The 24,518-nt window shown below is 42.4% G+C and overlaps 1 protein-coding gene and 1 long non-coding RNA gene across 3 annotated transcripts in view; one reads left to right on the top strand and one right to left on the bottom strand.

The window, feature by feature from the left end:
* Positions 1–3,363: 3,363 nt before the first annotated feature.
* The window catches only part of C1qtnf3 (C1q and TNF related 3), a 23,399-nt gene continuing 2,244 nt past the window's right edge, over positions 3,364–24,518 (top strand). The window contains exons 1-5 of one of the 2 annotated variants that reach the window (XM_041631313.1): positions 3,364–3,508; positions 9,122–9,233; positions 11,692–11,846; positions 15,549–15,678; positions 21,484–21,583. In XM_041631313.1, the coding sequence (XP_041487247.1) occupies positions 3,425–3,508; positions 9,122–9,233; positions 11,692–11,846; positions 15,549–15,678; positions 21,484–21,583 (581 nt within the window). In that variant the 5' untranslated portion in view covers positions 3,364–3,424. Of the gene's footprint in view, positions 3,728–9,121; positions 9,234–11,691; positions 11,847–15,548; positions 15,679–21,483; positions 21,584–24,518 lie in introns of both variants that reach the window. The other variant, XM_041631312.1, reaches the window with a different exon arrangement.
* LOC121433073 overlaps positions 21,248–24,518 on the bottom strand; it is a 10,504-nt gene continuing 7,233 nt past the window's right edge. Inside the window, exons 2-3 of the long non-coding RNA XR_005972267.1 lie at positions 23,893–23,978; positions 21,248–21,675 (exon numbers count right to left, since the gene is read on the bottom strand). This is a non-coding gene — a long non-coding RNA (uncharacterized LOC121433073). The remainder of the gene's footprint in view (positions 21,676–23,892; positions 23,979–24,518) is intronic.

The following is a 24,518-nucleotide window of genomic DNA, read 5'->3' as shown; positions in this document are numbered from 1 at the left end:
AATAGTTTTGGCTGTCCTAAAATTCACTCTGTAGACCACACTAACCTCGAACTCACAGAGATCCGCCTGCCTCTTCCTTCTGAATGCTTGGATTAAAGGAGTGTGCCACAGTGTCCAGTGAAGCCCAAGGTCATTCAGGGCCTAGAGTTAGGTACAGCATCTTCCTAGGAGTCTGCAGGTTTTTTAAAGTAATTGCGAATTGACACATAGTAATTGTATATACTTAGGAATGGATAATAAAATGTAATACATGCACACTATGTATAAATACCCAGTCTGGATAATAGACATATCACCTCAAACATTTATGGTTACTTTATGCTAGAAACATTAGAATATTTTCTACTAGCTATTCTAGTAGAGACTATTAATTTTGTCAGCCATAGCTAGCCTGCTATGCTACACATCAGAGACCTGTTGTTCTGTCTGGAGCCTTATTTTTTCCTTAACTTTCCACAGTGCCATCTTTATTCACTTGAAGATTGCCACAGAGAAAGAATTATCATGCCACATTCTGAAATTAGGAGTCAGAGATCAAGGTGTCAGTGAAGTTGCTTCTGCTGAGAGCTCTGAAGGGATGGAGGGTCTGTCCTGTGTCTCTTTCTCCACTCTGGGTGGTTTGCTGGCAATCACGGGTGTCATTTGGCTTTTAAAGAAAGCACTGCCCTGATTCCACCTTCACTTCCACATGGTGCTCTGCCTATGGGCATGTCTTCTTCCTAATTTGAACATCATCATATTTGATTAAGACCCAACTCCAGTGATCTTATTGAGATCATCTATGAAAATAAATACATACTCAAAGTATAGGGGATTTTACAGCACCCTTTTATCTTTGGGATATATACAATCGACCTCTGACACTGTGGGGCTTCTGACGAGTTGCTCCCTAGAAGGTACAGGGTAGGTAGTCTATGCCCACCTCCCTGCTCTGCTGTGGAAGAAAGCAGAGGATACAGAATGGGAGACTGCTGGGGGTGTCTTCTCAATCACCCCTCTCCCACTGTGTGACACCAAACAAGCCACTGTACCTCTGTGAGCATCTAAGATTTGCTCTGGAAAGTGGAGAAGTTTGCTGAGAGAAGTCAGTGAGCTAGTCTAAAGAAGCATTTGGCTGTCACATGGTATCAACACATTACAATATTGTTATCTATTCTCCTTAAGTCCAGGAGAACATGGATCAGTGACTCCTAGCCCTCACGCATCCTGGGGGAAAACGGCTGGAAAGCGCCTGGTGTTTCAGAGATTCTGACGGGAAGGTCTGAAGCAGGACCGCGGTGCTGGTATTTTTAGAAGTCCCTGGGTTTATGTTAATGTGCAGCTAGGATTGACAACCACCAGGATGGACGGCAGGAATGAAACCCTAATGAGGGGTTTGCTGTGCCGAGAAGGCAAGAGAAGAGGATTTGCTGTTGTAGAGAGGAGAGCACAGGCCTGACAGAGAAAGCCCAGGCAGCTTTTGGAGCCAGTGAATCAGGTGACCTAGTTTCCACAGCTGTTTCCCCCTTTGTCATTTGTTGTTATTCCAGGCCTCTCTGAGGTTGGAGCACCCCACTGAGACTCTGTTCTTCTCACCCACAGCTGAGTCCTCACCACTGAGGTCTGCTCACACAGGCTGTGATCCTGCCGGATGGCATCCAGGCCTGGGAGGGGATTCCCTGAGAGAATCCAAGCTGGACTGTAGTCCGATGTGTTGTTTACATTTGCACTATGCTTATGTGTGCTCAAAGAAGACGGAAGACATCTGAGACGCAGCTAGCACACTGGTGAACTGGGATCTCTCTGCCCAGAAGATGGGAACTGCTGGCCCTGACTAATCATGACACCCAACCCCCTGTTGCGATCTAGGGAGCTTGACTTTATGGGAAAACTCTATCACTGGCTCCCAGCACTTTCTTTGGATTCATGTGGGTTCTGGGAGATAGTTGGCTAGGTAATGAGTGGCAGGATTGGCCAAGGTAGCATTTGCCAGTTTGGTTAGTTCAGAGGCTGCATTTATTTCTCAAGTCCCTTTGCTGAAACAGGGCAGCTGTGGCAGCTCCTTTCTCGCTTTCTCTGTCTGCTCAGTAAGTAACCCTGCTTTCTATATAGAAAACTGTCTTGGCTGTCTTCTATAACTGTCCTCGAGGACCCAGACCAGACACTAGCCTATTCATCCCCTTTAAGAGTTCAGGACGGCAATAAGCCTCAAGGGGGTGGGCCAACAACCTTCTGATCAGTGAGTAATAGATGGAATGATCTGTAAATAAAAGCACTTTTTAGCTGGGCGGTGGTGGTACCTGTCTTCCATCCCAGCACTCAGGAGGCAGAGGCAGACAGACCTCTGTGAGTTCAAGGCCAGCCTGGTCTACAGAGCAGGTTCCAGCACAGTCAGGACTACACAGAGAAATGCTGTCTCAACAAAACGGAAAACAAAAATAAAAAAAGAATCAATTTTTAAAGGTAACACTATCAGTTCTCTAAACTTATTATCACTAAAGAGGTTGGGCGTGTCCATTTGTTCTTCGGTTTAATCAATACAAGCACAGGAGCTTTCAGAGGTGGTAGTTCTCTCGATTTTGAGCCCTTAGAATCGTATGTTTAATTGGGTGCATTCCACCTTTCTTGGTACTACTGCACATCAGTATTCCATAGGTTCAGAGAAACCGGAGAAGGATGTCTTTAACAAGAAAGTAGGTTGTGTTTCCACCTAGCAGGAACTTAGACCATGTGTTGCTTAAGGTTGGCTTTTAGAGATGCAAAGGAGAAGAAAATAAGGTTTAGCATGGGGGAAACATCTCAGCCAAACTCAGCCTTTGCCCCTGGATTCTGATCAGTCTTTCCTAGTCCACAGACTGCTGGCTCCTGCTGGTATCTGGGAGGGAGGACTCACGGTTTGCAGTGGCCCAAAGTGGGACCGAGCAAACCGTACTGCTCAGAGCAAAACCTCTTTCCGTTGACCTGAACCGGTTCCTGCTGTAATTGCAGTAGAGCTGGATTGAGCTGGATTCCCTGGCAAGCTCAGGGGGAGGTTTTTCCAAAAGTTGTTTTAGACCACAAAGGCTCAGCCTTTCCGTGTCTAATCATGAAAGGGAACCACTGGATACACAGTCTCTGTTTCCAGCTGGTTGTGTACATATTCTTCGCTCTTACACAAAACAACATGCCAAGGTGTGACATTTATGAACCCCACCAACTGGACCCCGCGCGCACACACTATCCTGCCTGTGGTGCAGGAATGTGATGAATGGGGGCTGTTCTGTCTCGGGGGGAGGGCCGCCGTCACTCTGGTATGACTGCAGTCTTATTTATTACACACCGAAAGTATAAAACCACCCAGCCGGCTGCAGCTCTCATCTCCAGACCTGGCATTTGCCTGAAGCGACCACGGCACCTACAGCCCCCACCAGCTGCCCAGGAAGACTCCGTGGCTCTGTTGTGAGCCATGCTCGGGAGGCAGATCGTCTGGTGGCACCTGCTGGCTTTGTTTTCCCTCCCATTTTGCCTGTGTCAAGATGAATACATGGAGGTGAGCGGAAGAGCTAATAAGGCGGTGGCCAGGATAGTGCAGAGCCACCAGCAGACTGGCCGTAGCGGCTCCAGGAGGGAGAAAGTGAGAGAGCGGAGCCATCCTAAAACTGGGACTGTGGATAATAACACTTCTACAGACCTAAAACCCCTGAGACCAGATGAGCTTCCGCACCCTGAGGTAGAGGACCTAGCCCAGATCAACCCATTCTGGGGCCAGGTACTCGGAATTCTCTTCTAAGATTTTAGATGTAATGACTTTTTGCAGACGTAAATGACTATTGTTGCTGTTGTTTTAACTATGATTCTTAAAATTTGCGCTTGTGAGCAGTTTGCTGAGCTGCTTGTGGGTATCTGGGATCTAACAGGAACTCCTAGTTGCTGGCATGATGTGCTGGGTGAGAACAGGGACCAGGAGGAGACAGCCTACTTTTGTGTTGGGACCTTATTATTATTGTTATTTTATTGCTCTGTTGATGCAGAAAGAAGGGCTGACCCATGTGGATAGATGCATTGCTGTGAATAATTATTTTGCTGATCCCCAAAGCACTGGTTTTTTTTTAATCCTCCCCAGCAGGGAGAAGCTGCCCTTTGCCTCTGCCAAAAGCCAGTTTAGATTGCTTTACTTTGATTTGGGGATTTTCTGTAATGTTTCCCCTCTAGTTTTGTTTATTTGTTTTGTAGCAGTCTAGGTTGCTAAGCCTTCTCCTTTAAACGTTTTTTTTAAAAAAAAAAACAGATTAACTCATTAAGAGAAAAAGAAACAAACAACAAAAAAATTACATGTTTAAATTACAAGGTATGGAATTACTCAGTCTCCTAGTAAGAGACCTTGATTGATTTTTGGGACAAAAGCCCAGCATCTGAGGACTTATCTTTACATCTTTTAGGAATGAGGATAGGTTTTTGGTGTAGTGAATTGCAAACTTCAGTTTAATTAAAAGAAGCAAAAACAGGAAGAAACTTATTTGTACTTAGAATCTAACACACAAAATGCTAAAGTTAGGTGGAGTGGAGAGAAGGGCACTTGGACTACATGATCTTTGAAGCAGGACACGCGAGCACAGGAACCATGAACTGGATGCTTTGTAAAGACCCTGGAACTTCTTTTCACATGGCTGCAACCCCCAACTCCAGACTGAGAAGTCTTGGTTGATTATCCGATTATGAGGTCAGCCTAGGATCCCACACAGACTCAGCAGCAGAACTGGAATAGCCTGAGACATGTAACTGGACCACACGGTGCAGTTTCTTAGTCGCCCTGTGGGGTTTTGTCAAGGGTGTGTGTGTGTGTGTGTGTGTGTGTGTGTGTGTGTATGAACAAAATGACTCTTTCCAAGTCTGTCTTCTATTTAAAGGCATTTGCTTCAGTGATCTTCATCTAACTTTTTTATCTTCATTTACTTTGTGTCCAGTCCCCGATCTGGCTTTCCATCTTGATGGATAGTGTCTTTCCTAGGTGTCCAATGGGCTGCTATAGGTTGTCTTCGGTTATTTCCTGATAACCAACACCAACTATAGTTTTGCTCCCCTCCACATTCTAGTTTTCTAGCCCTGGATTCCTGAAGCATCCTCAGATAAAGACCCTGTGGAGCTGCCCAGAAGATTCAGAGCCAGTAACATCCCGGAAGTTTTCAGTACCATTTCTTTGCAAGTGGATACTGTATTTAGGATCATGTGAAACTCTTCCCTCTCTCCCTACTTCCCCATCCTCTTCTTTATGCTATTCTCCTTTCCCCCATCAATTACTCCCCAAGCATTTCCCAGCTTTGACTTCTTCCATGCTATAGGATAGAAACTGAGACCATAAACACACCCAAGCCCCCATCACCAACCACTCTGAAGTACTCTGTTAGGAACAAAATTTTATCAGTATTTATTTGTTCATTCATTCATTCGTTCATGCATTCACTCACTCATTTTTCAACCTTTTTATTTCTTTTGAATTTTTATTAAGTTTTAATATTAGCTCTAAAGCAACAGGTTTCATTACTCATATTCAACCAGTCTTTTCTGTTAATTTATGAATTATGTTTGATTAAATTCTGTGTGGTAAATAAGGTCAATGCACAAAGAAAACTTGAGAAAAATGAATAGTCTTGGTCACTGGACCTTACAAAATAGTAAAGAGAAGAAATGAACAGATGGATGTTTATAGCAGAGGTGTAAAGAGTACTAGACACTGAGGACCATGGAGCCCATGAGCAGCTGGGTGTGGCTGGGCCCTGTGCTGATGGAGGAGACTGTGCATGACCTGCATGTCTGGACGGCACGGGAGTACTCTTGACTAGTCAAGGAGTTTAGGCTAACTTTAGACTATCTAAGCTTTGCTCCTGAAAGTTCAGCCTGTGACAGCAGAGCAGGGAGGTAACAAGCTTTGTGTACCAGAAAGGAAGCTGGCTATGGAGTCCGTGGTGGATTGGAGCTGGAAGAGTTCTACCTCCCTTTCTCTTTTTTGGGAACTTTCTTTGCCAAAGCCTCTCTCCCCTTCCCTCCCTACCATCTTGTTTCTCCAAGAAAAGAATTGTTGATTCTTTTCCTACAGTCATTGAGAGTAGAACTCAGTTCTGCGAAATGGGTGGAGCTTGTCTTACAGATGACACCCCTCTGCTGCTCAACTGCACACTCCCAGTATATAACTATCCGATTTGGGAAGGAGGATGACAAACTGAAGAGGCTGTGGGTAGTGACTTCCTATATACAAATCCTCCTTAGCGAGAATAAAATGTCTAGATCACATCCTGTCCGACTTCGGAGCCCAGCAAAAGCCTCACGAGAGGGCTGGGGAGATGGCTCGATCGGGCTGCTATGTAAGCACTGGACCTGAAGACGGATTTCCAGCACTCATATAAAGAGATAGGTGTGCCTGCACATTTGCAACCCAGTGCTAGTGTGGGGTGGGTCTGCTGAGACTGGCAGATCCCTAAAGTTCACTGACCAGCCTGCCTAGCTAACCTACAAACTTCAGGTTCAGTGATTCTGTCTTGTAAAAGAATGGTGGAGGAAGAATATTGGCACTCATCTCTGGTCCCAACCATGCACACCCTACACTAACAAATATGTACAGCATATTCTCTCTCTCTCTCTCTCTCTGTTTCTCTCTCTCTCTCTCTGTTTCTCTCTCTCTCTCTCTGTTTCTCTCCCTGTGTGTGTGTGTCTCCCCTCTCTCTCCCTCCCTCCTTGCTGCACTATCATTGTTCCTCTGAACTAGACCTTGAAAGACAAGGCCAGATGGAAGAACACGTGATGAAACATCGCAGGAGGGTTCCTGGGAGGCATCCAACTAGGAGAACCAGGAGCTTGCCTGTTGTACTGGTGGCAGCTCTGTGCTCCTGACGTTACTCGAGATAGCTTACATGCACATCATTCATCCTCGTTAGCTGGGATACTAAGAGACACCACCTCCCTGTATTCAGATACTAGACATTTACAAATGCGAGTATCAAGACTCTCTCGTGTGGAAGCTGACGCTGCAGGCAGAGGTACTTGTTGGCAAGCCTGATTGACCTAAACTTGATTCCCCAGGGTCCACACGTTTGTCCTCTGACTGCCACGTGTGTCACATCACGTGTCCTATGCATATAAGAAAGAAGAAATACATGTAATAAAATTGTTAAAAAATCAAAAAATATTAAAGGTCTTTCAAAATTATTATCGAAAGTTAAACACAATAGCATCCTTGCTTGCATCTTAGCACTAGAAAGGAAATTCAGGGCCAGCTCAGATTGATGTCTGGGAATGGTAACTTTTGAAGGCCACAAAGAACTGAGCAGGGACCCTGGTCCCAGTGCAGTGATTAGTCTAACAGTCCTGAGCATCTCAGAGTTTCCATTCTGTTCTTACAGAGCTCCCCCTCCCACCACCACCACCACTCTATCCATGAAACCCATCATTGGCCAAACTCTGGGTCCTGGGGTTTAGAAGCTGCATTTCACATTAGCAAAGCATCCCAGGAGATGACGAACACACTTCTCAGATGTGTGGTAGGTGGGGTTGCCTGTGGAGTTTGATATCAAGTGTCTTCATCTCTAACCAAGTGTATTAGTTGATTTTTTTCCTTAGCCAATATGAATTTATACTTGTCTGCGGTTAGGCTTGGCAGACTTAAGACTAAGAGTTATCTCCAGCATTTAGCTCCTGATTCCTCAACACTGGGTCTGAGCTGTGGCAACAGAGACTTGGTCCAGGGTGGGCTACTCCCTTAATGGTTTAATGGAAAACTTCAGGGAAAGGGAGGACAATGACCAAGTCTCTAAGACCAACCAATCAAAGGAAGGTGTAGCTGTGTGGTGATGTGAGGCCTTCTTCACCCAGTTTTCTCCTTGGAGGACATCTAGTGGCAGAGAAAAGCAGAATGGTAAATTCCTCCCTCCTCTTCTTTCCCTGCCTCGTGCCCCATCTTTGTCCTCTGTTCTGTCCATTCTATTTCGGATCCTTTTCTTTTCACAATGAATCCCTTAGCAACCATGTGCTGTTTTCAAAACTGTTGGATTGTAACTGGTATCTAGGAAAGTTCCTACAAGTATTTTGCATGACACAATTAGAAGGCAGATTGCCAGTGCAGAGGAGAATCCAGATTCTACACGTTCTGACTCTCCCGCCAGTCAGTCCACTGGGTCCTTGGTTCCTTCGCAGCAAGAGTACACTTTAGAATTTTATCTTTGTATAACTGAGAATTTTTTTTATTCCTATATTTTTATATTCTTCTTATATGGGAGTCACAGTTGAGCATATAGTGTCCATTTGCGCTTATTAAATATTAGTTTGCATAGTGAGATAATCACTTTAAATTTAGAAGAGGAATGTATAAAATGTTAAATACTTATAATGAGGTTAGAGTTGCCCCACGTGTACATAATAAGAATCAATTGGATGAGCGCAGTTAGCAGCAGTGTATTGAACTCCTGAAAACTGCCAAGAAGAAGGGTTTGAATGGACCCATCGGAGGAAAGCCAGCGAGGTAAAGCATACAAACTGGTCACTCAGCAAGGGCGTACATGCGTGTCTCAGAACAGCTGTTGTATATGATAACTGTATTTCTATTTTTCAATCTAAAAATAAATAAGCTAATGTACAGACTAAGGAATATTTTGTTTCCTCAGCAGTTTGTGTACTTTAGAGGTTTGGGAAGGTGGAGTTGCAGAGGTCCTAAGACCTCTAAGCCAACGTTAGGAGTGTGGTGTTTAATAGCTACCTTGGAAGTTGTTGCTCGCTTGCTTTGAGGCTTACTATAGTCTAATTGTACCTGAGACTTCTGGGTATCGAGGGAGAAGGGGCTTTCATGTCCTCTTCCTCTTGGGAACAAGATACTGCCTTTGCTGTCATGGGCTTGTCCAAGACCACCCCTGTTCTCTGCCCCACCCTGCCCTCACACCACCCCAAGGCACATCTCCGTGGACTCCCTGTATCCTTAACCTCTGATCACCCACTCACCTTACCCACTCCCTAGCCCCCAGGTCACAGATATTCCCCGTGTCCCACACCATCTTTTCTGATGTGACCCTGAGTTGAGCGGAGTGAAACTTATCTAAGGGTGAAGGCCAGAGGAAGTTAAAAAGCTCTTAAGTGCTTGCAAATATCTTTACCTGAAGCTTCTTTTCCCATCGTTTTCAAGTCTCCACAAACCGGAGGACTGCCCCCAGACTGCAGCAAGTGTTGTCATGGAGATTATGGATTCCGTGGTTACCAAGGCCCCCCTGGGCCTCCAGGCCCTCCTGGCATTCCAGGTAAGGACCTACACAGTTTGCACAGCAATTTCAATAACAGTGTCAGAAACAGAAGCCAAGAGCAAATGCAAACCCTTCGGGTTGACATACTGTGTGCTATGAATGGCAAAGATAAACAACTGGCAAGGAGCTAAGTTCATTACGTCAGGTCAAATGGAACACTGCCCTATGGTGTTTATTCTCCACACTACTTCGAGAATCCAAGAGGCTTCAGGCATCCAAGCTGAGACTCAAAAGAGAGAAGGTTCATCACCAGCCCGTGGACAGACACTTACTGAGAGCAGAGACCCACCTTAGCACAGGGAACCCACCTTAGCAGCAACATCCACCTTAGCACCGACACCCACCTTAGTACCTAGGTACCTTCCGGTACTGTTGCCAATTCCTGAGCTAATCAACTTAGATTTTGCTCATGATTCTGGAGGCTTCTCCCATGGCTGGCTGAGACTACTTTGTAGTTAGTGGGAGCTTGGGGGGAGCAAAGGCACTCACGTCATGAGTGAGGGAGCACAAAGGACTGCGCCCTTATAACCTCCTTCAAGCCACACATCCTCAGTGGCCTCTAACCTCCACCTAGACCACACCTCTTGGGGTTTGCACCACTTTCTGACAGCACCATACTGGGGAACAAACCTCGAACATATGGGCTTTGGGGAGGCATTTATCTAAACCCCAGCGGTCAGTATTTCTGCCATAGTGTACTTTGTACAACACACCATAACTTTGTTAAAACATATCAAATGGAGGCTGGTAGAAAAGGTAGAAAGGAAAGCTTGCTGGATTTTGTTCTACCATTCTCGGAGGGGTCTGACTTTCTGTGTCAGTTTAGTTTTTTTTTTTTTTTTTTTAATTTCAGATCCTTGTTTCTAGTTGATTTCCATGCCTCACTTGGACTCATGAGTATTATTTTGGGCTGTAGAAGCTGCAGCAGCAAAGGAAATGCTCTTGAGCTCATCAGCCCCCTTAGAACAGTGGCTCTCAGCCTTCTTAATACTGTGACCCTTTAATACAGTTCCTCATGCTGTAAAGAGCCCAGCCATCAAACTATTTTCATTGCTACGTCATAACTAATTTTGCTACTGTTATGAATTGTAATGCAAATAGTTGGTGTCTTAGGCGACCCCTGTGGAAGGACTGTTCAACCCACAGAGGGCTCACGGCCCACAGGTTGAGAGCCACTGCTCTAGATCCATGGTTAACCTGTGTTGTATTGTTCCAGCTGATTAAGCTTGGGTCACTCTGTTAGAGCGTTACTACAGTGAACAGAGTGGGCAAAGCAAAGACCTTTATCCTTGCCCCACCCCAGAGGAGTTCCTTCTACAAGAAATCTACTTGTGTTCCTGACTTTCCCCCACTGATGTTTATACTTATCAAAACTGGATTAACTCCTTGTACCTCTCATGTGAAACCAAATTCATAATGAAAGGAAAAAAACCCTAACAACTCCTTCCCACCCTCGTACCCTGTCCTATACTTAAGCCTACGTCTTTGTCCACCAAAGCCATTCGATCACAGGGTCAGTGATGTGAAGCAAGGCTCTTTGACCTCCTCTCAGGTGACAGGGCAAGTTGGCTTTGGTGAAAGGTTTCCCATGAGAAACACCTTTGAGACAGAACACATTGATCCAACAAAGTTTATTAATCTGCGAACATTTCAAGCCTGATTTACTGCCCTGTCAAAGATAACACACAAAGTATAACACAAAAGAGATGGAAAGTTAGCAAATATGAAAATAAGAAATAGGTGCAGAACTGGTCTGAGCAGCAGAGTGAACCTTTGAATATACTACATGACTCTTGATTTGAAAAATTATTATGCTATTATATGAGTTTTTCTTCCCAATTATAAAATTGCTTTTGTATAAGACTTGAAGGAGATGGAAAAACATATAGAACAACACAAAAATCACCCTTGCTTCATCTATTCATGAAAAACTAAAATAATTGTGGATAATAACTAGAATTAGTTTTTCATCTATGCATATAATATATAAATATACAATGATTCAAACTGAAATAGTACCACACCATCCCTACTTGTTACAACCATAACTAAAATATCACTTATGCTTATTGTAACATTGATCATTTAAAATATTTTTATAAATATGTAATTAATAAAGTGCACCATTACTAAAATTGAGCCATTCTAGCACTGGTGGGTATTGTGTTTGTTAATCTTCACTGTTTCCAATGGCAATGTGATGGTCTTTACACAGTCTTCCACTCAATCTTTGCTTGTAGGAAAGCATGCTTTGTGGTCTTGGTCTCTAATCGTATCCAGAGCCCAGAACAAGAGCACTAGTCTGATTCCCTTTAAAGGGCTGTGGTCAGGGTTCTTTAATGGTCTCCCTTTACAAATGAGTTTGACTAGTTCTGAAGAAAGGAATTGTGTCTGTCCAAAAGCACATGGAGGTCGGAGTGAATCAGTTTTCTCATATGATCTCTGACTTTTAAAGGAAACCATGGAAACAATGGAAATAATGGAGCCACTGGCCACGAAGGGGCTAAAGGCGAGAAAGGAGACAAAGGAGACCTGGGGCCTCGAGGGGAGCGGGGGCAGCATGGCCCCAAAGGAGAGAAGGGCTACCCAGGAGTGCCACCAGAACTGCAGGTAAACCACCCTCCGCAGATCCCCAGGTGACTTCTAATGCTGCATGCACATTCGGGACCAGGAACCAAACGGCTCTAGTAAACAAACTGTCAGTCATCCTGAGAAAATCTCAGTTTCAATTTGCTCAGCTACATGGCAGGCCTGTTCTCAAACATGGCTTTAAGAAAGGGTATTTATCAAGTGTGAGATCCAGCTCCCTCAAACAGCCATGAATATAAACTCATATCCTATTTTCCAGATGAGACAATGGGTTAAATAAGAGTGTTATAACCAAGTTGTGCTAAAACATTTAAACATACAAATGGAATGGCTAAACATCTAGTTATATTTTATTTGCTAATTTGCCACATTATGTAGTTAAATTTCATCTTTGTATATTAACATTTTTTCTGTTAAATTAGATTTTATAGTTCAATTTTATATAAACGTTTCACATCAGAGTCTTCTTTTCACTAGGGACATTTTATTTTTTGAGTTATTCCATTTGGTAGATCAGGCTATGTTCATCTATACATGAAGCTTTAAAATCTATTTATATGGCCATAACCCCTTTATAGTTGGATGCATTCTTTAGTTCTCTTTGAACTCATCTTTATAATTCTTATTGCAACATCTAAAATTTGTAAATATTGATGTTAGGTAACCCAGAAAAATGATTAACTCTATGTTAGTTTTTGTTAATATTTAAAAATGGATTTTTTTGTTGTTGTTGTTGTTCAGGTTGTGTCTGGCTAATTTGTCTTCCTCAAAGAGCAATTTGTGGTTAGAAATAAGTATTTGGGAGAAAATTCTGGAACAAGAGAGACTTTCTGAGAACGGGTATACAAAGCCGCTCTTGTTTGCAAGATGAGAGGAAACTGCTGCTTATTTGGGCAGCAATCATGCTGTTTACTCTTGGGTACACTGCACCATTCTCTTGGGCTCCTGTTTTTCAAGTGTAAAATAAGATGTCCTGTGTGTTACCAGAACTGACTTTTGAGGGGCTTGGCGGCAACTTCTTAATTCTATTTAATACTTTCAGCATGATGGGATTCATATGTCAATATAAATTAACGAGTGGGCTGGGAGGTTATCTAGCTAGGCTAAGGTAATTTCTATGATGGTCTAGAGATGTATGAAAACTAGCAAAAAAAAGGTAGAGATGGTCTTTTCATGGGACAGGTAGTTAGTGGGGACATCTGAGCAACCACTATATGTCATCTGTTTCCCCAAATGTTACAAATATGCTCATTTGGGATGACTCTTTCACACATTCATGGAAGTCTTAAGTTTGTGGAAACAACTGCTCAAAATACAGAGAGATTATGAAGTGGCCAGCTGTAGTTGATACATCTACAACCCAGCCCCACAGCTGAGCCTCAGGGGACATCAAAGCAGAGGAGGCAGAACGACATCGTCAGAGCTGGAGGAACAGGAAGTCGGCTGTGAGATTGTCTCCTAGCAATAACAGGAATCATACATTCATGAATCGTCAACCACATGGCTCTCTGAACAACGACAGCACCAACAGACATGCTAACATGGATGAAAGGAATCTCTTAGACCCACTTCTAAACAAAGAGATACAGCCAATTAAGCACTGAGAGATGGTGGTTTAGTTTTCTTCAGGGATGAGTCCCCTAATTGGTTACTCAATACCAAGTGTTCAGTCCTGAAAATGTGTGTTTATATTTATATATGCACACATATATGCATATATATGCAACACTAAATGGACTCAGCAGGTTATATCTATGTTTTTGTGCATTTGTATATATAACAATACTAATTTCTTACAAAGAGGACACAGGTTGTGCTCGGTGGTGTACATCTCTAATCCCAGAATTTAGTAGGAAGAATTAGGCTAATATCTGTCAATTCAAAGCCAACTCATTACAAAGCTGAGTTCCAGGACAGCTAGAACTGTTACATACGGAAACCTTGTCTCAAAAAGCAAACAAACAAACAAAAATAACAAAATAATAGAAAAGACGCCATGAATTTTAAAAGGAAGTGGAAGGTTTTAAATTCATATTTTAATTTTAAAATTAAAAAAATTACAAAAATTTATGAAGAAGGGGGATTAACATCCATTACATGTTAAAGAATTTATTATTCTTACTTCTGCTTATTTTTAAGGGATTGTCATTGACTTTCAAATCTCCTCCAACAGTGTTATCAAGTGAAATCATTTCTTGATAGAGACAATTGTTCTAATGCTCTTTTAATTATTCAAATTCTAGTTTAGAACACTACTAGCAGTAACAACGGCAGTACCCATAAAAGAGCAATGATGGTGCCTCATTCTCAACTTAAAGGACGTGGATATTTGAGGCTCAGATTTAAGCTGAGTCTCAATCATGTATCTTCAGACCTGTGGTAGTTTGTAACTAGCACCCATAACCTCACAGGGTGTGGCACTATTAGAAAGTGTGCCTTTGTTGGAGTAGGTATGGCCTTGTGGGAGGAAGTATGTCACTGAGGGGTGGGCTCATATATGCCCGAGTCAAGCCCTGTGCAACAGTCCACTTCCTGTTGTCTCCTGATCAAGATGTAGCCAGCACCATGTCTGTCAGCACGCTTGCCACGCTCCCTGCCATGATGATAACGGACTGAACCTCTGAAACTGTTAGCGGCCCTAATCAAATATTTTCCTTTATAAGAGTTCCCATGGTCATGGCGTCTCTTCTTAGCAGTAGAAACCCTAAGACAGGACCCAAATAGATAGATTATTCCCCAATCCATAGGATCTTGTGGTTGGATCATGGAACAGGTTTCTCAGAGTAACTGTTGCTACTCAGCTTCCATGAATTAAGCTGAGGCTCTCAAGGTTTCCTAAACATAAGGGATTAGTCTTAAATTACAGGTGGGGCTGCTCACAGTAACTGATTTTCTGGTTCTCTTGAATTTTCTGGCCTCAATTTGTTTGATATTTATTTTATGCAGAATTAAGCTCAGAAAATTTTCTTTTCCAATAGTCAAATAGATTTCTGATTTTCTTTAACCACTTTTGCTATGTTTTGGATAACTGCAAGCCTCTCTTTTGCCTGTTAAGGTAATTCATACAATACTCTTTCATTGTAAAATAAATAGGACAGGACAACTATTGGGGAGTTGGTTCTCTTTGCCTACAGTATAGGTCCTGGGGATCAAACTCAGGTCTCTGAACCCAACAGTAAGTACCTTTACCTGCTCAATCATCTTGCTATCCACTTATGGATATTCTTGAAAATATTTTTCTCAGTTTGACTACAGAACAACTCCACTTAAATAGAACACTTAATGAAGTCTAATATTAAGTCACAATAATCTTGTGTTGCCTTTTTAATTAATGCATTAAAAGACATTTCCCTAGGGTTAACAAAAGTAAGAAGTTCAACTGTAAGTTTCTCTAATCATTTAATATACAAATATGCATCTAATACTACAGCCCAAGAACTTTATCCAAATTTTTTCAGTTTTACTTGATAACACAAACTTAATATTTAAAAAAGTATCTTTTAAGGACTAGTAGTTTTTTAAATACATTCAGAATTGTTAATGTAGACTGTATCTATATGGAATAAATACATTAAATTATTATCATTTATTTACTTCTTTGTTTATTGTTTGGTACTTATTGTATTCAAGCTTTCCATTACAAATAACACTGAAAGAAAATTACCTGTATAGGGATGTTTTTCTTTAAGACAAATTTGCACTGACCACCAGCTTTCTCCTTAGATCGCATTCATGGCTTCTCTAGCAACTCACTTCAGCAATCAGAACAGTGGCATCATCTTCAGCAGTGTTGAGACCAACATTGGAAACTTCTTTGATGTTATGACTGGTAGATTTGGGGCTCCTGTATCAGGTGAGATTTACATATCCATGAATGGAGCCATTAAGGAAAGAGGGAGGAGGGAGAGAAAGAAGAAATGATGGGAAGATGGAAGGGAAAGGAAAGGTCGGAAGGAAAAGAAGGAAGGAGGAAGAAGACACACGGGAAGACAGAGGAAATGGATGAAAGGCAGAGAGAGGAAGGGAAGATGGAAGGGGAGGTGGGAAGGAGGATTGCTGAGAACAAAGAAGGAAGGAATGGAGGGAGGGAAGAACCGAGAGTGATCTGATGTCCCTGAGGTGGTACAGACACCTCTGATGTTCAAAGTCCCCGGAACATAATTCTCACAGTTTCACTGTGTGATAACTGTGTTCCTTCATCATTGCCCCCAAGGAATACCTGTTCTATTTTTAATACTGAAAATTGAGTAAATAATCCAACTTTTGAAGTTTGTTTAAGAAAACATTTAATCTTATATAAAAGTTAGCATACTCTATATTTTAAATATAGTTTGTTTTTAAAGAAAGACTGCCATAATGTTTAAAAATATTCCCTTGTAAAGACTTTCTTTTATAAATAACATGAAGCCGGGCGATGGTGGCGCACGCCTTTAATCCCAGCACTCGGGAGGCAGAGGCAGGCGGATCTCTGTGAGTTCGAGACCAGCCTGGTCTACAGAGCTAGTTCCAGGACAGGCTCCAAAGCCACAGAGAAACCCTGTCTCGAAAAACCAAAAAAAAAAAAAAAAAAAAAAACAACAAAAAAAAAACAACAACAACAACAAAAAAAAACAAAATAAATAACATGAAAATGTACCTACTGATTTCCTTGTTATTGGCCCTTTGGGCTGTTTCCACATTTTGTAAGCCTTCTGTCAGTAGTTTTCCTATGCCAGTTTATAATTGAACACATACAGGCTCAAGTACCAGGAACGGAATCATGGAAGCAAAGACAAACTCTTGTAAGCTGAGGCTGTTTGCTCATTCCCAGCTGCTCAGACCCGGAATAATTACACAAAACTGTATTAATTAAAACACTGCATAGCCAATCACTTAAGCATATTTCTAACTAGCTCTTACATCCTAAACTTACCCATCTCCATTAATCTGTGATCACCACGAGGCTATGGCCTACTGGCAAAGTTTCCAGTTTATGGCTTGTGTTTTTCTTCTCTGGTGGCTACATGACTTCTCCCCGACTCTGCCTACTCTCTCTCTATATCTCTTTTAGTCTGGATTTACTCTGTTAAGCCATTGGCTGAAAGCAGCTTCTTTATTAACTAATAAAAGCAACACATAGACAGAACTTCTTTATGAGTTTGACCAGCTCTGCAAGGTTGTAAGGCTTGTAGCCGTCTCTTCCTCTTACTAGAATAGGGAAACACTCATTTATCTATAATGCCGTCAGCAAAATCTTTGAAATGTCTGGACAGTTGGCCAACTAAAAACTAAACAAAAAGCTCTATTGTTTTAATATTTTTTAACTTTAAAGTGATTTAGACTGACAGAAGAGTTACAAAAATATTGCCAAAGTTTTGTGCTCACTCCAGTGTGTTTCCTCTGAAGTTTGCGTTAACTAGAACTAAAATCTGATTACCAAAATGAAGGAATCCACTGGGCACAACACTGCCACTGATTTTGGAATTTATTCGGAATTCAGTAGCGTTGTGGTTTGAATGTGAAATGTCCACCGTAGGCTTGTATGTTTGAGCACTTGGCCCCCACTGGTGACCCTGTTTTGGAAGGTGATGGGACCTTTAGAAGACAGGTCTTGAGGAAAGAAGAGGGTCACTGAAGACGGGTCTTGAGCCTTTAGTCTGGCTTCATTTATCTGTGATGCATGCTTCCTGACTTCAGTGGTAATGGGATCTCTGCCTCATACTGCTGATGCCAAACTTCCCCAGCAGTAATGGACGGTGGCCTTTCCTAAGCTGCAAGACAAAGTAAACCCTCCTCCTTTAACTTGATTCTTTATAAGCAGTAGGTCAGAGCAATGAGAAAAGTGATACAGAAAATCGGTATGGGACAGTGGGGCCATTGTTGTCGTCTGCCTGACCATGTGGTTCTCAAATACTTGAAGTTGGTTTGCAGGAGGAATGTGGAAGTGTTTGGAACTTCAGACTAGAAAAGCCCTAGGATGCTGCGAGCCGATCTTAGTGGAAGCATCTGATGGCAACTTGGAAGCCAGAGCGCTCACAGGAATGCAGAGAATACAGGGGGGTTAAAGACCACCCAGGGAAGTGTTTTTCCAAGGTGGAAAAGGCACAGAGAGGCTTTTGCAGCTGTGATGCAATGTGGGCCAGGCTACATTTTGAGCTGGCATTAGAAGTTGGCAGCATCATTCTCATGGTATTGATTTTGGAGACATTAATGATGTAAGATGCACGGGGTTGTGGAGTCTTTTGCAGTCTGGTACCAAGGGTTCGGAGAGCCTCTGGGGCCATCTGATGGGTGCAGGGTCAGAGCCCCTACAAAGAGGACTTGAGAGTCTGCTATGAAGCTATGAAGGTGAAAAAGTCAAGGCACCACGGGGACCCTAGAATGTTGGAGATGCTGGACTTTGAACGAACGTTGGGATTTTCCAGGGAGGCAATCTGCAGCCATAGAGTGGATCTGACCTGAAAGAGAAGCTCTATATGCTACAGGTAGCTGACTTGGATGGGTAGGCCAGACAAGGCCCTTTAGAGTCAAATAATGCTGTCACAGACCCCAGATCCCAGACTGGGAGCTGTAGGGTTGGTGCTTGCCCTTGTAGGTTTTGGTTTTGCTCCCATTCCTTCCTTCTAGAATGGGAATATTTACTGTGTCACTATGGTGGAAGTATATAGTATGGTTTTTACCTGTGCAGAGACCCACAGTCAAGAGAATACCTTGATTCCAGAAGAATCAGTCTTGCACTTGTGATCACAGTTGAGGATATTAAGAACATTTCTTAATATTACCCATTCTTCAATTGAATTGCTTCTTATCAGGCATTTGGTCACAACTATTGAGAAAATAATTACTACAGCCAGGTTTTCCCAGTGGTGTACATATTCGGCAATATCATCCATTGGGTATATGACAACATGTCCTTTGGGACTAATCATCCATTGTATAATTTTTGCTGTTTTTTCTGCCTTTAAAAGGCAGCTGATGGCTGAATGACTGGCTCACCTTGACCAGCTGTTTGTTAAAGATTGCTGGGAATGGACCCAGGCAACCTCGATCTTGTGGCATTTCCATGCCTCTCCTTGTTGCCAGGGATCTCAATACATCCCACCTGTATTTTTTCCCCTCCCTCCACTCCTCCAAGTCCTACCTCCCCCACCTCCCTCAGTCCACTGCTCTTCTATTTCCCTGCAGAAAGAGCAGGCCTCCCAGGGATACCAACAGCACAAGATTCTTAAGCAGAGCTCCTCCGTGTTTTCATCCCGTGTGGCCACAGTTCCTCCCCATTCTTCCTGAGAAAGACTTCTGAAGCAGCGTTGACACTCCCTGATTTTCAGGAATCTTGTTATTGCTGGCAAATCCTGGTAATGGCTACTAAAGAAACACTTTTGTAGTCTGTGTTTTTTTCCTAGCAAACTGCCCTCTTAGGCCTGATCCCAGAACTGTCTTTCAACAGTTGAGAATGGCCTTTCTCCATCAGGGAGAATATTTTTTCCTGGCAGGGCTGATATCTGCTGCTCCTAGAAGCCCTGTCCAGCTTCCTGCTGCGTTGGGCAGCACCTTTACATACTTGAAGTGTATTGATTTCCATCAGTGTCGTAGTTTTGCAGAAATCTGACAGTTTTTCAATTTCTGCTTTTCAGTTTTTTTTCCTTGTTCCCCTCCATGGTATACACAGGGAAAATATTCTAAGAATGCGCTGGCCGTGTTAAACTTACACATATGCTTTTAATGTGTGCTTTGGTTTATTTCACCCTGTTAAAGTAAGAATGGCCTAACTTCGTGCAACTACAGAGACAGTCTTTCCATCATACTTCACTCCATATCAGTTTTGAGATCTTTTTGCTCTGAGGGCTTTAAGTTTCACGTAAAAATTTTTGCAACTCATGACCAGTGCCACAGATAAGAGTCTAGATATCTTGGATCAATGGTCCCATTGAGTTCAATGACTCCATAATTAAATTTTTGTGCTCCCTTGGTTGGACACCATTCTGATAATAGTAATTTAAATCCGGTTACTTACTGTTTATTTTTTAACCTTCCCAGTGGTTTCACACTAATGATCGTCTTTCCCGCCTTTTTATTTCATTTACATTTTCACATTACAGTTCATCATCAAAGACAGGCAGGAATTCAAACAGGGCAGGATCCTGGAGGCGATGCTGATGCATAGGCCATGAAGGATTCTGCTTACTGGCTTGCTACCCATGGCTTGCTCAGCCTGCTTTCTTTTTCTTTTTTTTTTTTTTTTTTTTTTTTTTGTTAACATTGCCAAACTCTTTTTATTTTTTTTATTTAATTTTAGTTATTTTGTTGAGAAAAAAAAAACAAAAAAAAAACAAATTTCCTCCTCCTCCCAGCCTCCCATTTCCCTCCCCCTCCTCCCACCCTTCTCCCCCTCCCCCCACTCCTCTCCCCCTCCCTCTCCAGCCCAAAGAGCAGTCAGATTTCCCTGCCCTGTGGTAAGCCCGCCTTTAAAGTTGATAAGCCAGAGAATACTGATGTTTGCAGTTACCGCTCAAAGACCTGAAAACCAGAGCACAAGTATGCCAAACCAGGTTCTGGTAGAGAGAGCCCCATGTGCGTACTATACAGGCTTGCTTCTGCAATTCTAATCCTAAGAGTTCCATTATTTACCGTCTGGTTTCGTAGCCTGCTCTTTCTAAAGTGTTTCTGCATCTATTTTTTTTACAGTACATTTTTAAAGGAAGGCTAAGGTACTTACCTGCCATTTTGATTATAAATTTATTTTCTGCAGGCATTGATAATTGTTATGTGTGTATAAAATGAAATCCTATAAAATGTAAAACACTAGATACATACAAACTGTTTCTTGAACTTTAATTTTCATCTGTTCTTACTTTTCCTCTCTGCACCAATCTCTTGGTATCTGAATGGGCATCACAGATTGCCATCAAATACGCATTCCTAACATTTAACAAACCATAATCTTCCTCTGTAATTTGGCTCAACATCAGAGGGATCCTTATAGCTAATATCTTCATAGGAAAGAAATAGGTGTTTGAAAAGAAATATGACTGCTCCATTGCTTTAGTTTTTTTCCTATAGATATTTCTGGACTTTTCTTTTGTATAGCTAGTAGTTCAAAAGTTGTAACATGGAAATCAGTAAGAATATACTTTTAGCAACAAGGTGTTGTGGCAGAGTTACTGATTTACAATGCGTCATGTGAGAAATGACCCAAACCATTTCTTTAGAACTATGAAACATTTACTTGTGTTCTAATATGTAGCCTTTGCTACATTTGGGGAATGTAGTTGTACATTTTAAGTACATATTTGAATAATTTTATTAATTATTTTGTCATCTTACTAAGTATAAACAGGAAGTACATTGAGTTAAAAATAATAGAAGTACAAGGCGGTGTTGGCACATGCCTGTAATCCCAGCACTTGGGAGGCAGAGGCAGGTGGATCTCAGTGAGTTAGAGAGGCCAGTCTGGTCTACAAGTGGGTTCTAGGACAACCAAGACTGTTACACACATAAACCCTGTTTCAAAATCCACCCCCCCCAAAAAACTAAGCACCTTTTAAGGGAGCAAACGAAAGTATATTCATATGAAGAGATCATGAAACTAGACAATACACAGATAAAACAAAGCCATGTGTGCAATCGCTTGACTCATCTTCTACGGATGAGTGAATGAGGAAACCCTTGTCCTTTCCAGGTGTGTATTTCTTCACCTTCAGCATGATGAAGCATGAGGACGTAGAGGAGGTGTACGTGTACCTTATGCACAACGGCAATACTGTCTTCAGCATGTACAGGTACGTGCCGTCTTGATCACGGGAAGCGCTTAGGCACTCACAGAGCGTACTCTAGCAGGTTTGTTCTCTTCTATTTGGTCAGGTTATCACTCCTGTTTGGGAAGAGCAGTAATCAAGTAAAGGGACCTTGGGCAAATGGCCAGCAGCATTCCTCACCATCACCACTCAGATCCTTTCTTTAACTCCTCACTTCCCTTTGGTTTCTTCTGCTTCCCCACTCCCGCTTTGCCTGAAGCTGGGCACTATTAGAAGTCTTCACAGCCTTCACTGCTGATGAGGAAGGCAGAATAGGTCCTTATGTCTAATGATGTGTATTACTTTGATACTTATCACCTTGGCCCTGGAGTTCCTTGGGGAATACTGCTTTAGACAGCACCATATCATGCTCTGCTGCTAGGACATGCAGACAGCCAGCACCCTCCAATCCCCACCCCGTAATTAAGGGAAACACTTTTGGTCTCTTATTTTCTTTTTCCCCTGTATTTTTTTTCTCACTTGTTGTGATTTCTGTGTTCTTCTAGAGTCTGGCATCTGTAAGAAAGGGAAAGAGTTAAAACAGGTAACAGAGCTGTTAGTCATCCAGCACACATTGTCATATCGGAACCTTGAGCAACCAGGGCAGGGGTTCCAGAAAGGGGAACATAGGCTGGCAGGTAGGGAAGAAGAGAGCATTGTAAAGCAGTGTGGGTGGGGGCTGTTCTCCTGTTTTACGTTTGTTTTTATTTTCAGGGATGTTGGCTGATGAAGCAACTTAGACATCTATAAAACTGACTCCTAATTCTCACCGATCACGGTCCTTTTCAGAGTCAGGAGGAGGAAAGAACAGACAGTGAACACTTGATTGTCATTCAGTTCAGAGAATTCAATCCCCCTGATCCCAGCTCTACCTAACCAACCCGAGGAAAGCATGAACTAGTACAGTTCTTGTGTAGGAGGGCGTTCACTGCTTTTCTCATCTCTGTGATCATCACCGAAAGAAGCAACTTAAGGGAGGGTTTATTGAGAGGGCTCAGCTCATCACAGCAAAGACAGCATGGGAGAGTTCTCCAGAAGCCTGGTGTGGCAGGGCCCCTCAAACCTCAGTGGACAAGGAACAAGGAAAGCTCAGGGTTCTGATGTCTCAGACAGTGTGTTCTGGATGTCTTAACAATGCTGTTACCAGTTAACTCATCCTTCCCCTTTCTTACTGATGCCAGACTGTAGAAGAACACAGAAATCACACCAAGTGACAAAAACACCCACTCAAGAAAGCATTGTTACAACCTACTTTCTCCAGCCAGCCTCCACCTTCCAAGGGTTCCACAACCTTCAAAAGCATTCTACTGGCTGGGGACCAAGTGTTCAAACACATGAGCTGGTGCGGGACATTTTCTATCAAATCCATAACAAGGAGACAATGAATTCTGGTAAAAGCCAGACCCTTTCGGGCTCCTTATTCCCAAACATCCACCCAGCTCTTCCTCCTTCCGTAGGACACACTTCTCTGTCTTGGTCTTCGTGGGAGATAGCGTAAACTAGTTCAAACGCAGAACTCAGAGATGAACAATCCTTTTCTTAAGACAGTTTTCAGCTGATTTTCTCTTTGGCTTCTGATTCTATCTTTTGAAGGGTCTTCTTTGTCACTTTTATCCAAGGTCACATCTAAAGGGTAAGTCATTCTGTCTTAGAGTTTTTCATGTTCCACTTCCAGGGAGTGGAAACCTGAGAACTAAGACAGATATCCCAAGTCTTTCTAACCCAGGCTGGGTCTTCGGCAAGGATTTCTATAGAACATATCAGGACTTTGCTCTCTTGGCTCACAGTCAGGAACATGTTAGTGAATGATAGCCAATACACCTTCTAGACAGCCGGTTACTCTTGTGGCTCTTCATTGTTTTGCCCTTTTCTAAATGCAGTCATTATTGCCAAGAGGAAATAAGTGGTGTGTGACTCTGAGTGTAAGTTTCTAATGGGAACACATCAGCTTTGTCCTGGCTCTTCAGGTATACAAGCACCTTTTTTTTTTATTTGTTTGTTTTTTTCCAACCTTGTTAGAGCCTTGATTGTCTAGACTCTATTTATCTTTCAAGCATGTCGGCTCTTCTCCAAACTCATCTTTTTAAAGAAACATCATAAATCTGCAAAGAATATTTACCTCTTTGAAATCCTTTATCTTAAGTGGTGACTGTATACTAGGTCTATGTTACCCTACTTTTTTCAAATATCTCCCAAGCATAACATGGGGTCTCAGTTATTGTTCTATTGCTGTGAAGAGACACCAGGACCAAGGCAACTTATAAAATAAAGCATTTAGCTGGGGGTTTGCTTACAGTTTCAGAGGCTGAGTTCTTAAAGATCATGGTGTTGGGAACGGCAGTAGGCATGGCCACTGGAGCAGTATCTGGGAGCTAATATCCTGATATACATTTTGGCAGGAAAGAGAGAGACAGAGAAACACAGAGAGAATATATATGAATATGAGAATAGAAGACTGACTGGGCCATCATGAGCTTTAGAAACCTCAAAGACAGCCCCCCAATGACACAACTCTTCCAATCAGGCCACACCCCCAATCCTTCCTAGACAGTCCACCAACTGGGGACTAAGTATTCAGATACATAAACCGATAGGGGCCATTCCCATTCAAACCACCACACACCAGCGTTTATCTTTTCAGTACACAGAATTTATTTCTACATTGCCTCCTGCCTGGCTGTTAGCAAGTGCATTTTCATCTTGGTGGTTGAAAGTACCTTCCTTGAATACCAAATTCCAGATTGTCAAGAAGAAAATAAATCATTGTAAAAAAAAAGATTATATGTAAATATTCAAAGATAGCAGAACTGTTCTTTTTTCTCACCTAACAGTCCAGGGAGGTTTGGTAAGATAATGCTGGGTATAAGTTTCTAGTCTGATAGGGATAAGGAACTCTCTTCTATATAGTAATCCTACTGGA

This window comes from Microtus oregoni, unplaced genomic scaffold (genome assembly GCF_018167655.1).
Source record: "Microtus oregoni isolate MIOR12 unplaced genomic scaffold, Mior012 000036F_ref0000092, whole genome shotgun sequence".
Classification (NCBI taxonomy): domain Eukaryota; kingdom Metazoa; phylum Chordata; class Mammalia; order Rodentia; family Cricetidae; genus Microtus; species Microtus oregoni.
The sequence above is the reverse complement of the archived record's forward strand: the minus strand, read 5'-3'. Positions and strand labels throughout refer to the sequence as shown.